The 12,973-nt window shown below is 42.4% G+C and overlaps 1 protein-coding gene across 4 annotated transcripts in view; it reads left to right on the top strand.

Annotated features, from left to right (window-relative positions):
• Positions 1-12,973, top strand: part of NSD3 (nuclear receptor binding SET domain protein 3) — a 1,432,226-nt gene that overhangs the window by 76,346 nt on the left and 1,342,907 nt on the right. For all 4 annotated transcript variants that reach the window (XM_069214018.1, XM_069214019.1, XM_069214020.1 and 1 more), the window contains exon 2: positions 3,920-4,644. In XM_069214018.1, coding sequence (XP_069070119.1) covers positions 3,964-4,644 — 681 coding nt within the window. In that variant the 5' untranslated portion in view covers positions 3,920-3,963. The remainder of the gene's footprint in view (positions 1-3,919; positions 4,645-12,973) is intronic.

Genomic DNA, 12,973 nt, shown 5'->3' on the forward strand with positions numbered 1-12,973 from the left:
ATAGAATAGTTAAACAATTTCGTAAAGGTTTATTCAGAGCTTTTCCTCCAATAAAGTCTCCTCCATCCTGGCAGCTTAACACAGTACTAGCACCGCTGATGAAGAGCCCTTTTGAACCTATTCATAAGGCACAGATCTAATTCTTAACATAGAAAGACGTGTTGCTAGTAGCTCTATCGACAGCCAGAAGAGAGGGAGAAATACAAGCATTCACAATCAAAGACTCTTTCTTTTAGTTTAAAGATGATGCTTTGGTTCTAAGGACTAATCTTCCAACTGTTTTCCATCTAAATTAACCTGTTGTACTAAAAGCATTCTTCCAAAATCTGCAGACAGCAGCAGAAAAATCACTGCACACATTGATTTAAAAAGATGTTTAAAGTATTATTTGCATTGCACTAAGCCAGTGGTTCCCAAACTTTTTCGATCCCCGGCTCCTTTGACCTATTGGCCGTGTTGGCCACGGCTCCCCATTATGTTACTTTTTTTTGGCGGGTGGGGGAACGTAATCCCAGCCTGTACCTGTACCTACACTATTTACAGTTTGACTTCTTAATTCTCTCGTTCAGGTTCCTGAAAACCATTTATTTTAAATTATTTCTTTTCTTTTGTCATAGGGATATTATTAATGGTACTCTGGCGCCCTACGCTGGTCACAATAATTAATGCAGGGGGTTTTGTTTCCAAAACCACGGTGAAAAGCTACCGATTAAAAGCACCTCCGAGTGGTTTCCAGACTGTGTGCGGCGCCCCTGGCTAATTTTGACGGCGCACCAAGGAGCCGCGGCGCACAGTTTGGGAACCACTGCACTAAGCAGTAAAGAAAAATAGATCAAATGCTAGTAGCTCACTGAAACCATAACAAGGGTGATCCATATTCCAAGGCATGAATAGCTCGATGAATATCAGTGGCTATTCAGTTCTGCCATTCTATGGTTGTTAGGTCTTTGACGGAAAAGGTCAAAGCACACTCGATTAGGTAGTAGCTACATCAACAGCCTTGTGTGCCGAAGTGCCGTGTGAAAGAAAATGCCCTGCAGTGACATGGAAACACAGGCATACGTTAACACAACATTATTGCCTGGAATCATTTCAGTGCAGTGATGATGCTCTGGAACAAACAGTACTATACCATCTATTCAAATAAAGGGAGTCTTGTTTGTATCTATATCTATCGATCCATCTATCAATAAAATGATTATTGTGTGTGTGTGTGTGTGTGTGTGTCTACCCACCATCTGCTATTGGTATGTTTAGTATTTTCTTATAAATGAGTATATAACAGTTATCTATTCTATTCAGATTTAAGTCTGTGAATCTATGAAAGATCGAATACTGTAAACAAAAATGAGTTACTTAGCTGTAACTGTAGTGCTCCAGTATTGGTATATTTCATAGATTCACCTGACCCACTCTCCTTCCCATAGAGGCTCTCCTTATTGCCATATAATATAATTCTCACTTGTGCTTAATGATCTGAGGGAAGATGCCTCTGTAGGGAGTGTTCCAGAGGATGCTATCGCCTGATTGTCTAGAGTTTGGGTCTTGATAAATGATGTGGCTAAGTTAATTAAAGTAATGTCTTCTAGCTATTATGAGCTATGTCTATGGTTTCTACTGCTTTTAAAAGGCACCGTTGGACTCCCTCCTTGACGACGGTGAATGATTCAAACATGTGAATCTATGAAAGATCGAATGCTGGAGAACTGCAGTTACAGGTTAGTAACTTATTTTCTTTTTACTTTCTAACCCTGATAGCATTGAGCATCTTTGTAGTACCTCTATCACAGTTGTATATGATACTCCTAACCATTGTACTTTGGGTACAATTGGAATACACACTACATTCTTCAGTTGGAGAAGATATGACTATCAATTTATTTGGCTCAGCTGCTGCTGTAGTGGACACTTTAAGACTAATTTCTTGAGAGAAATATTGAGCTCTTCTCCTTTATGGTTCACCATAGAGACAGATACATTTCTGTTGGGATGGTAAGCCCACATCAAAGATACATCCAGATATGGCTCTTATGAGCTGGAAGGGCAGGACTCCCAATTAAATCCCCTAGAATTATTAGTTGAACACCTTGCTCCTAAAAGCTTTTTTTTTCAGGTGTTAAGGTAAGAACAATTTCAGAATCATACAGGCAGTATATTCACCATGTTTTATAAAAACTCAACCAAAACATCTGAGAGACAGGGGTTTCAGCTTTGGAATTGGGCTATAAGGACATCTCACCTGGTCATCTAGCAGGGGCTGTGAATGTGAAAGCAGCAACCCTCAGAAGACTAGTAATGTTGAACTGTGAATGATATCTCGACCTTCTGGCAATTTACAGGTTTTGGAGTTTTGTGCTATAAACCTTTTGCCATAATTCTGAACAGAAAATGTAACCTCTTCTGTTCTGTGGAATTTTCGAGAGGTCTGTCTCTGGAGTATACGTTCTCAATCAATAGTATGTTCCCACTCTTGCCCTCCTGCTTTCTTTTTCTCTCGCTCTAGGCCTGAAACAAAAAGTAAGCAAACTTTGAGCTTTGATTCTCATTTCGCAGGAATGGTGTAAAGAGTTTCTGTAACCTGGCCCTTCAGGGGCGCTCAGCACATAGCTCTCATTACCCCTGTAAGGTACAGTACCTGCGGTGTAAGCAGTTCAAATGAACTGTAACTTGGGCATCGTAAAAATATATGCTTGGAGGTTGACCAGCAAGTTAACTGCTTGCTCTTCACATCCTGATGTGCTTCTGGGCTGTAAGGTGTCAGTCTACTCTACACAGTAGGTTCAAGTAAAATAAATTTGCTAGCTGGTTAATGCAATTTACTCAGTGCCATTGACCCATTATTGATCAGCATTGCTGCTTTTGAGCACTTAGCTGCTGTTTTGTTCGCACAGAAGGGCCAAGCATAAGTTCAACAAAAAGAGACTCGGCTGTAATCTTTGCATTTATTTACTTCCTTGAAACAAGGATCCTTCTTTGACATTTCTATTGTTGGAAGCTTTCTTTACTGATGCCTGTTATTTCCCTTTTGTATTCGCTGTAAGCAAACTACTTATAGAAGAGTTGTTTTGTATTGAAGCCAATACTTAAGCTTTACTCCCTGGGAATCCCAGACCTCCTTGTTTGTCAGATGAGCACTGTTCAGTTTTTAGAGATCACCATTGCCTTGATTCAAATACAAGGATTGTGTTTCAGTTTGGCAGGGCACCGCTTCGGTGTTATATTGTTAACAATTATATTGATCACCTAATCCGCTTCATTTCTGATGCTACTGTGGAAGTGGTTCACGGTAAGTAGTAGATACAGAAATAAATATCCTTTAGATGAGCAACTTTGCTATTGTATTATTCTTTCTGATAGAACGGGCAAATACTTTCCTCTTGTTTAAGCCCTTCATAATTTTTGGGGAACAACTTTTTGGACAACATTTTCATTTTTATATATTCTATTTGCTGTTTTTTTTTCCTGTTTTGGTGATACTGATGTTTCTGGCATCAGTCCATACCATCTTGGTCCTATTTTGTCACTTCATTTATAATGTTCTGGAGATCTGTGGCTTGAGCCACAGCAGGGTTATCTGGCCACACTGAAATGGAATAACACCAAATATTTTGGATCCTGTCTGAACACTGGGAAGGCTTTGATGAAGAATGTGCTGGATGAATCAGATCGATCAGAAATTATATTTCCTAAGTAAGTTTTTCTTCAAGGTTAATCTTCAGTATTTTGATTGACATATTTTGACAATGACTTTTGAAAATCTATGTCCTAGAGTGCCAGATTTTATGGTGACGGTTTTTCTAAGTAATTCAAAGTCATAGAAAAGGGACTGAGACTGATCAATTGTGTATTGTACATGCATAGTTTTTCTTGTTATGGTGAGTCTTAGCATAATTGTATGGACTTGATGTTTCTATTTTAGGCCGTATGCGAGAAAGAGAAAGCTAAGGATGCTGGAGCAGAACAATGGATTTCTCCTTCTCTTTCATGCAAGGGATCATGGGAAACACAATTCAGCAACCACCTCAACTGATTGATTCAGCCAACATCCGCCAGGATGAAGCATATGATGCCAGCAGTGACCTTGGTGAGGATGGTGGACATACACCATATGACACAGGGTTGCAGCAAGGCTTTAACTACCCAACACCCACAACGGAAGATCTTCCTACGATCACAAATGGCTACTCACCAGCAGTCAACATGTTTGAACCTCAGGCCAAATACCAGACATTCCAATATCCCAATGGATCATCCAATGGATATGGTGCCATTAGAAACTTTAGTCCTTCTGAATATTACCACACTGAAAATCCAAACATTAAATCCCACGAACTCACTGAAAAAACTTGCCCGCAGCAGCTGACGTCTTCTCCGCCTCCATCGTTTTTGACACAAACCGTGATTCCTAAAAAGACTGGTTCGCCCGAAATTAAACTAAAAATAACTAAAACTATTTTAAATGGCAAGGAATTGTTTGAATCCTCTTTGTGTGGGGATCTTTTAAAAGAAGTGCAGTCAACTGAGTACATCAAAAGACGACATGAAAAGAGGAAAGAAAAAAGAAAAAAAGAAAGTAAGCTTGAATGTTCTCCTTCAGAAGAACACAGGGCACACAAAATTCCAAAGCTGGAAGAGCTGCAAGAGGTAAGCATTTCTAAATATGAACATTTAGTGGTTAACTTTTTGTTGCAAATGTTAAGTTTATTTTAATTTACTGTGATTTTGTAAAAAAAATAAAAAAAATCACTAACACGATTTGCATCTTGCCAATGGTATTGGAAGAAAATAGATTCTAGGGACTAGGTACCATGTGTACAGAACTCTAACATAATTAAATTGATTGCATGGGAAAGGTCATGAGTGTCGTATGCGCAAGGTACGCAAGAGAAAATGGAAAATGTGCAGTTGTTATTTGGGTGAAAGTTAAAAAAAGATTATTAATATTTAATTGATATCCGAATGTTGTTGGTGCTACTCTGACTGAACAGCTACTCAAGAATGAGTCGATTAACACAAATTAATCGCACTTTGCAAAAAGTACCTCACCAGTTTGACCCGAGGGCAGCTGGTATATGACTTTGGAAGTGATAGAATGGCCTTAATGCCTATTATCTAGCTATCCATCTTGTGTCATTATGTCAGTAACTGTTAAACAGCATTCATTATGTGATGGGTGAGAGGCAGTTGGCTCACTTGTACATCTTGTTAGCTCTTTACTTTACATAAAGTGGTATCTAGGTGGCAAAGGAGTAAACTTAAAAAGTGAGAAGACAAGTGAAATCAGTGCAGGGCCCTGGGATACTACCCTCCATGTGAGTGGTGTGACTTGATAAGTGGGTTCCAAGGAGAACTGTCTGTGTTATATAAGTTAGGAGAGACTCCTCTCGCTTCTCCTGCTAGGCTTTTAGGCCTTTCAGAAGGGCAGTACGACTGAAATTCACAGCGGTGATTAAGAGACTGAGGAAGCTAATAAGGTATGCTGTTGTGTAAAGCAGCCACGACCATCGACCTTTGTCAAGTTATTTAAGGTAAATGCAGATATGCAGGTCAAACATTACATTCTTCATGTTAATGGGTTATTTTACTATATCTGGCTTTAGCCACGACCTTCTGATTTTAACCCCTTTGCTGCCAGGTCTTTTCCCCCTCAGGTGCCACGCCTTTCTTTGGCTATTTTGGGCAGTTCATGCTTAGGCCCTCATAACTTCTTGTCCACATAAGCTACCCATGCCAAGTTTGCATCCTTATTTCCCATCATCCTAGGGATTCTAGAGGTACCCAGAGTTTGTAGGATCCCCTTAAGGAGACCAAGAAATTAGCCAAAATACAGCGAAAATGTTGTTTTAAAAAAAAAAAAAAAAAAATGGGGAAAAAAGGGCTTGCAGAAGAAGGCTTGTGATCTTTTTTCCCCCTGAAAATGGCATCAACAAAGGGTTTGCAGTGCTAAAATCATCAGCTTCCCAGCTTTCAGGAACAGGCAGACTTGAATCAGAAAACCACATTTTTCAACACAGTTTTGGCATTTTACTGGGGCATACCCCATTTTTACTATTTTTCTTTTTGTGCTTTTCGCCTCCTTTCAGTTAGTGACAGAAATGGGTGTGAAACCAGTGCTGGATCCCGGAAAGCTAAACATTTCTGAAAAGTAATGAATATTCTGACTTCAGCAAGGGGTCATTTGTGTAGATCCTACAAGGTTTTCCTACAGAAAATAACAGCTAAATGAAAATAAATATTAAAATTGAGGTGAAAAAAACAGCCATTTCTCTCCATGTTTTACTTTAACTTTTTCCTGCGATATCAGTTTTTTTTAAAAACAATATACAGTTAGGTCTGCTGGACTCTTCTGGTTGCAGGGGTATATACGGCTTGTGGGTTCGTCAAGAACCCTATGTACACAGAGTCAATAAATGAGCTGCACCTTGCAATGGGTTTTCATTCTATACCGGGTATACAGCAATTCATTTGCTGAAATATAAAGAGTGAAAAATAGGTATCAAGAAAACCTTTGTATTTCCGAAATGAGCACAAGATAATGTGTTGAGAAGCAGTGGTTATTTGCACATCTCTGAATCCTGGGGTCCCCATACTAGCATGTGAATTACAGGGCATTTCTCAAATTGACGTCTTTTTTTACACACTATCTTAAATTTGGAAGGAAAAAATGTAGAGAAAGACAACGGGCAATAACACTTGTTCAGCTATTCTGTGTTCCACCCAAATGGTACCTCACTTGCGTGGGTAGGCCTAATGCCCGTGACAGGAAACGCAACATGGACACATCACATTTTTACATTGAGAACTGACGTTCTTTTTGGAAAGTGCCTAGCTGTGGATTTTGATCTCTAGCTCAGCCGGCACCTAGAGAAAACCTACCAAACCTGTGCATTTTTTAAAACTAGACACCTAGCGAAGTCCACAATGTGGTGTCTTGTGGGGCTCTCGCCAGGTTCTGTTACCCAGAATCCTTTGCAAACCTCAGAATTTTACCCAAAAAACACTTTTTCTCACTTTTCGGCAACAGAAAGGTCTGGAATGCGAGAGGAGCCACAAATGCGAGAGGAGCCACAAATTTCCTTCCACCCAACGTTCCCCCAAGTCCCCCGATAAAAATGGTACCTCATTTGTGTGGGTAGGCCTAGTGCCTGCAACAGGAAATGCCCCAAAACACAACGTGGACACCACATTTTTCCCAAAGAAAACAGAGCTGTTTTTTGCAAAGTGCCAAGCTGTGGATTTTGGCCTCTAGGTCAGCCGGCACCTAGGGAGACCTACCAAACCTGTGCATTTTTTTAAAACTAGACACCTAGGGGAATCCAGGATGGGGTGACATGTGGGGCTCTCTCCAGGTTCTCTTAACCAGAATCCTTTGCAAACCTCAAAGTTTGACCCAAAAAAAAACTTTTTCCCCAAATTTTGGTGACAGAACGTTCTGGAATGTGAGAGGAGTCGCACATTTCTTTCCACCCAGGGTTCCCCCAAGTCTCCTGATAAAAATGGTACCTCTCTTGTGTGGGTAGGCCTAGTGCCTGCAAAAGGCAATGCCTCAAAACACTATCTGGACAAATCAAAATTATCGAATACAAAACTATCTGTTTTTTTTGCGGGGGGACCTGCGTTTTTGGTCCTAGGCTCAGCAGCCATAAAGGAAAACCTACCAAACCCAGACATTTCTGAAAACTAGACACCCGAGGGAGTCCAGAGAGGTGTGATTTGTGGGGATCCCCCAGTGTTTTCTTACCCAGAATCCTCAGCAAACCTTAAATTTAGCTAAATAAATGACATTTTTCCTACATTTTTGCATGGGATCACTGCACTAGGACCAATGTCCTACCACCCAACGTTCCCCTCAGTCTCCCTGGAAAAATGATACCTCACTTGTGTAGGTGGGCCAAGTGCCTGTGACAAGGAAGAGACAAAAACATGTCAATTGAGGGGGAACCAAAGTGAGTCCAAAAGGGCAGTTTGACAAGTGGGGCAGAAATTTTATCGGTATAGATGAGACAATGCTGGGTGGTAAGAATTTTGTGGATTTGTACAGTTGCACAACCTCGGACCAAAACTCATCAACCACCGCATCTCCTTCTACACTCCTCCTCGCACCCTACGCTCGACCGGACAAGCCCTCGCAGCCGTACCTCGCATTCGAAAAGCCACCGCCGGAGGCAGGTCCTTCTCTTACCTAGCAGCGAAGACCTGGAACTCTCTTCCCAGCCACCTTCGCGCCATACAAGACCACCTCCACTTCAGAAGGCAGCTCAAGACCTGGCTCTTCGAGCAATGACCCCCCCCCCCCCCCCCCCCCCCCAGCGCCTTGAGACCCTTACGGGTGAGTAGCGCGCTTTATAAATGTGATTGATTGATTGATTGAATGCCAGAAGGTTACATCACAAAAATGTGGGAAAAAATATATGATTTCGAGCAAAGTTACAGGTTTGCAGGGCATTGTTGGTAAGAAAATGGTGCGGGTGGATGTGTCTAGGCCTTGTGGATTTTTCTACATGGCAGCATCTCAAAGTCCAAAAAGTGCAGCCCTTACCGTTCCAAGTGGGACGATTTTGAGAGTGAGCCAAGCTCTCATGGACCAAATGTAAAACCAAAACCCAAAATAATCAAATGTCCTTTTGCTTGCCATGGGATAAGATGTTTCAGTGTGCAGGGGATAGCTGAAAGACTGTTACCCCCTTCAAGTGGGGTTGGGGAGGTGGGGGGGGGCAGAAAAGGCCTAAAAATAATTTACCCCCCTGGGGGTGCGGCCCTTGCCCAAGCAGAATGCTTAATGTGGGACTCTAGTGTGTGCCTGATCTGCATGTATTTATAGCATTCTTATTCCAGCATCAGGTATTGTAGTTGAAGAACACTGAAGGGAATTGTCTCTTGGACATTGACTTATTGTCTGTTAGTTGATTGTTGAGTGATGAGCTGGCAGACACTTGTCTTCTTCAATAAAAAGCTTTTGACTCCTTTGTCCCACTCCCACTGGCCTGAGAGTCAGAGATTTGTACTTGGCCCACTTGGCCCACTTTACAGAGCCATAGTAGGATGTTCACCCAACAACCAGTGACAAACTACACCAACCATGACGTTTGAGGCCAAGCCCCTGCCTACCCCACAACCCCATGTACGGGGTCTGACAGCAAAATGTGTCCTCCTGTTTGCTTATAGCTCCTACTTTTTCCTGCCTTCGGGGGGGGGGGGCAGTGACAAAACTTAACTTGTTATGATCCGCAAATCTGATTCCTGAAATCTACTGAGTATTTGGGGATTCACAGATCCAAAAATGGCAGATGTAGAAATTGCGCCTTCCACTAATTAGATTATAGCATGTTTTTAATTTTTTTTTATTCTCGATTATTAGTCACCTGCCAACAATATTGTGTGCTCATGTTCTGCCTATCCAAACGACCAACACCTTTTTGTGAGCTACTAGGTGGATTGAAACCAAACCTCAATAAGGCGTATTTTAAATAATGTTTTATCTTTATGCTAAGATTAATGTAATTCAGTTTAACAGGTTTTGTCAAGGCTATAACGTTTGCCCGTGAGCGATGGCAGTTCCATTTTAGAGCAAAACGGGAGGCCTCTAAAGTACCTAGATGTGCCTCCTGAAGGAGAGTCACATTGATGTAGTGGCGGTCGAGGTATGCTTGTATGTGTCATGCTGTCGCGTGGGCTCTCATTATTCTAAATGCTCTCTGTACTCCATACAGGTGGGCTAGCCAACTACGACCCGTACCTATAACTCTGGCTGTTAAGGACTGCTTTAAATCACGATTTAAACGCTCCACGACCGAATTTCCCTCGGGATGAAATGGAGACGAGAATTGGAGTTGGACCCCCAACGAAGCCATGGTGTCCCTGAATGCCTTAGAGGCAAAAGCAGGGCCCTGGTCCGAATGAAAAGCCGCAACTGCAAATATATCGACAAAGATGCGCAAATCTTTAATAACAGTTCGAACGTCAGCCGAGCATTGTGGCCATACCCACACAAATCTGGAGCACGAATCTACAGCAACCAATATATATTTGTATGCACTATCTGTGTCAGCGGACCACAATGATCCAAGTACACACACTGTAATGGTCTATTTGAAATCAGAAGGGGCGTCTGCTGCGGGCGTCTAGCCGACGATGCTTTAATTTGTTGACAAACGTCACAACAAAGAACATATTGCTTCATCTCTTTATAGAGACCAGGCCACCAGTAACGAGCCTGTAAAAGTGAAATCGTGGCAGCCACACCAGCATGTGCAGAAGCCACCCCCTCATGTGCTGCAGAAATTAATCTAGGTCTCAATTTTATTGGGAATTTCACGTACACCAATGCCTGGAATTGTAACAGTAGCGTTCAGCGCACCATTCAAGCAGTAACTATATTTAGAAGGAAATCCTTTAGGAAAGGGCGTGCCATCAACCGTAGCCTTTATGGCAGCCGAAATTTCTGTGTCTGGTTTGGAACTCGAACGAGTCACTGCGGCCACAGTGGCGACAGCCACTGCCGATTTCGCGGCTTCATCAGCCAAAGTATTCCCAGCAACGTGTATTCCAACGCGCTGGTATCCAAGTGTATGCACAACATGGACTTTAGGAAGCGTTTCCTTCAGATCCGCAACCTTGGCCCCACGTTGGGCGCCATGTCGCGTGGGCTCTCATTATTCTAAATGAGACTACTGGATTTCTAGGTAGCAGGATCTATAACGCTGTGGGGGACTGAGTCCGACCCACGTGTAAAGAACTCTGTCACCCTAAATCCGTTTTTTGCTCCGGCTAACTAGCAGTGCCTCATTTCTCCCATGTGGAAGGAATGATTCGGCAGCCGAGCGCATGACATCTTTGGAATTTCCCAGGGAAGTCGTGGTTACTCAGATCCAAACCAACTCTCTTATTTCCAATATGATCTCATATACAAATGACAGACAGTATAAGTTTTATATAATGTTTTTAATAAAACAACTGTATTTTAGATATTAAGGCGTGAGCCGCAATAACCAGAACGATACAACACAGTAGGATTGAAATAGTCACCAGGAGAGTAAAACATAAGAACAAAGCTATCATATTGTCTAACAGTTTCTACTCTCCCTCTGCTTGTTCTATTTAGAGCACAGCATGTTAAGCTTCTAGCTTGCCTATTAGAATCACTGTGGAGACATCAGCCCTCATACCTGAGCAAAGACCTGTGATCTTGGTTCAGCATCTGCAACGAGGCAGTCAGCATCTAGTTGTTGTTCCCTGGTCGGAATCTCCCTCTTGCGTGTATTGGGACACGGAAGTGATTTTATAACTAACATATCATCGTGATCACAAAATGTCCCTACGCAGGAATGCCAAGTCTAAACTCCTACCAAGTCTATCGGCAATGTACCAGACGGTTTCCTTGACTGAAGCACAGAGTAAATATGTTATGGAGAACTCCAGTGCTGAAGTAGGCAAAACAGTGTGATATGAATAAAAAACAACACCGTAGAACTGGCTATTTGAAAAATAACAGTACGAAGCCTAATAAAAAGCATGTAGAGCAAAGTGCACAGAGGCTCTAAGCTGTCAGCAAATGAATAAAATATATTCAGGGCAAAGTGCACAAAGGCCTAAAGCCTGAAGCTAAAGCGCAATGAATACGTAAAACTAACCACACTACACCCTCCCCTTGTCGGTAGCAAGTGGTTTCAAAATATAAAAGGATGCCCCAAATATAAACAATACCTAAAACAATTATTTCGACAAGGTGAGAAGACAACAAAGTCATAAATTTAGGTAACGTGATCATAAAGCCAAATTCAATATAGTGTCAATTTCGTAAAAATCCAATTGTCCGATAGAAGCAATAGAACGCAGGAGTTCCTCCACTTCGTTATATGTCCATATCGGAAGATCCACGCCACAAAGCACCATGGAGCAGGTGTGATCCAAAGCCCCAAAACCATTCAGGGCGGCACCCCGTGCAGGGCCTATGAAAGAGACAATACCATCTTCCTCCAGGAAGGGAATCTCATAAACTGCCTCACGAAGCAAGCGCATCCGTAGTGCACAAGTCTGGGAATGAGCCCTAATCGGGAACATCAATAGATCAGTATTGACCATTGGAGGGCGCTGCAATGAGAGACAGAGAGCCAGTGCATGTTCAAACGAGCACCAAAGGCATCGAAACACGGGTTGCACACAATCCAAAACCGGTCTGAATGACAGAGACCAGTCACACTCCAAATGTCCCAGGAGTGTCGCTCCAAAATGCTGCATCATGCGTTCACGACACAGCTGCGCTGACGGGAGCAGCAATACAGGATCTCGTCGTGACGGGACAGCCATTGCGAAAAAATAGCAACAACAGCAAGACTCCAGCCAATAAAGCCAAAGTAATCGGGAAACCCCCAAAAATGCTTCCGAAAATAGAATGTATAGCCGAAGGTATCAAACCGAATATGGAAGAGAAGGTATGAGCAAAACCAACACCAACGACTTTGAAAAAATGTGCAATACCAGCAGTGCTGGATGCATTAAATATACGTCCCACAAGTTCACCGAAGTGATTTGGAAAGTTAGTATTCAAAAGGGACTGTATCTCCGCCGATGACCTTGCCACCTGAAGTGCGTAGGTCTCGCTAGCAGATGTAAGGGCCACATGCTTTTGAAACAATAAAGCTTTTAGCCGACTCAACTTGTCGAAATTAACCTTGGAAGTAGCAATATGAGGCCAGATGTCCGCTACCTCCCTAAATTGAGTGGGGGGAAACAACACATTCCCGCAGCACGTAACGGCCTTGTTGACAACGACGATGTAAACTATTCCGGCACGCATGCCACAGCAGCGTTCGCTGTTAAGAACAATGTAACTGCCGTTAGAAAGCACCTGGAAAGTGTTTTTAATAACCGGGACTGGAACTCCCTTCAGATAACAAGGTAAGTTAGCAATCGAAGCGTTACACGCCCCGTGCAAGGACAGCTGTTTACAAACCATTGAATGGCTGACAGAAGC

Source organism: Pleurodeles waltl, chromosome 11 (assembly GCF_031143425.1).
Source record: "Pleurodeles waltl isolate 20211129_DDA chromosome 11, aPleWal1.hap1.20221129, whole genome shotgun sequence".
NCBI classification, from domain to species: Eukaryota; Metazoa; Chordata; class Amphibia; order Caudata; family Salamandridae; genus Pleurodeles; species Pleurodeles waltl.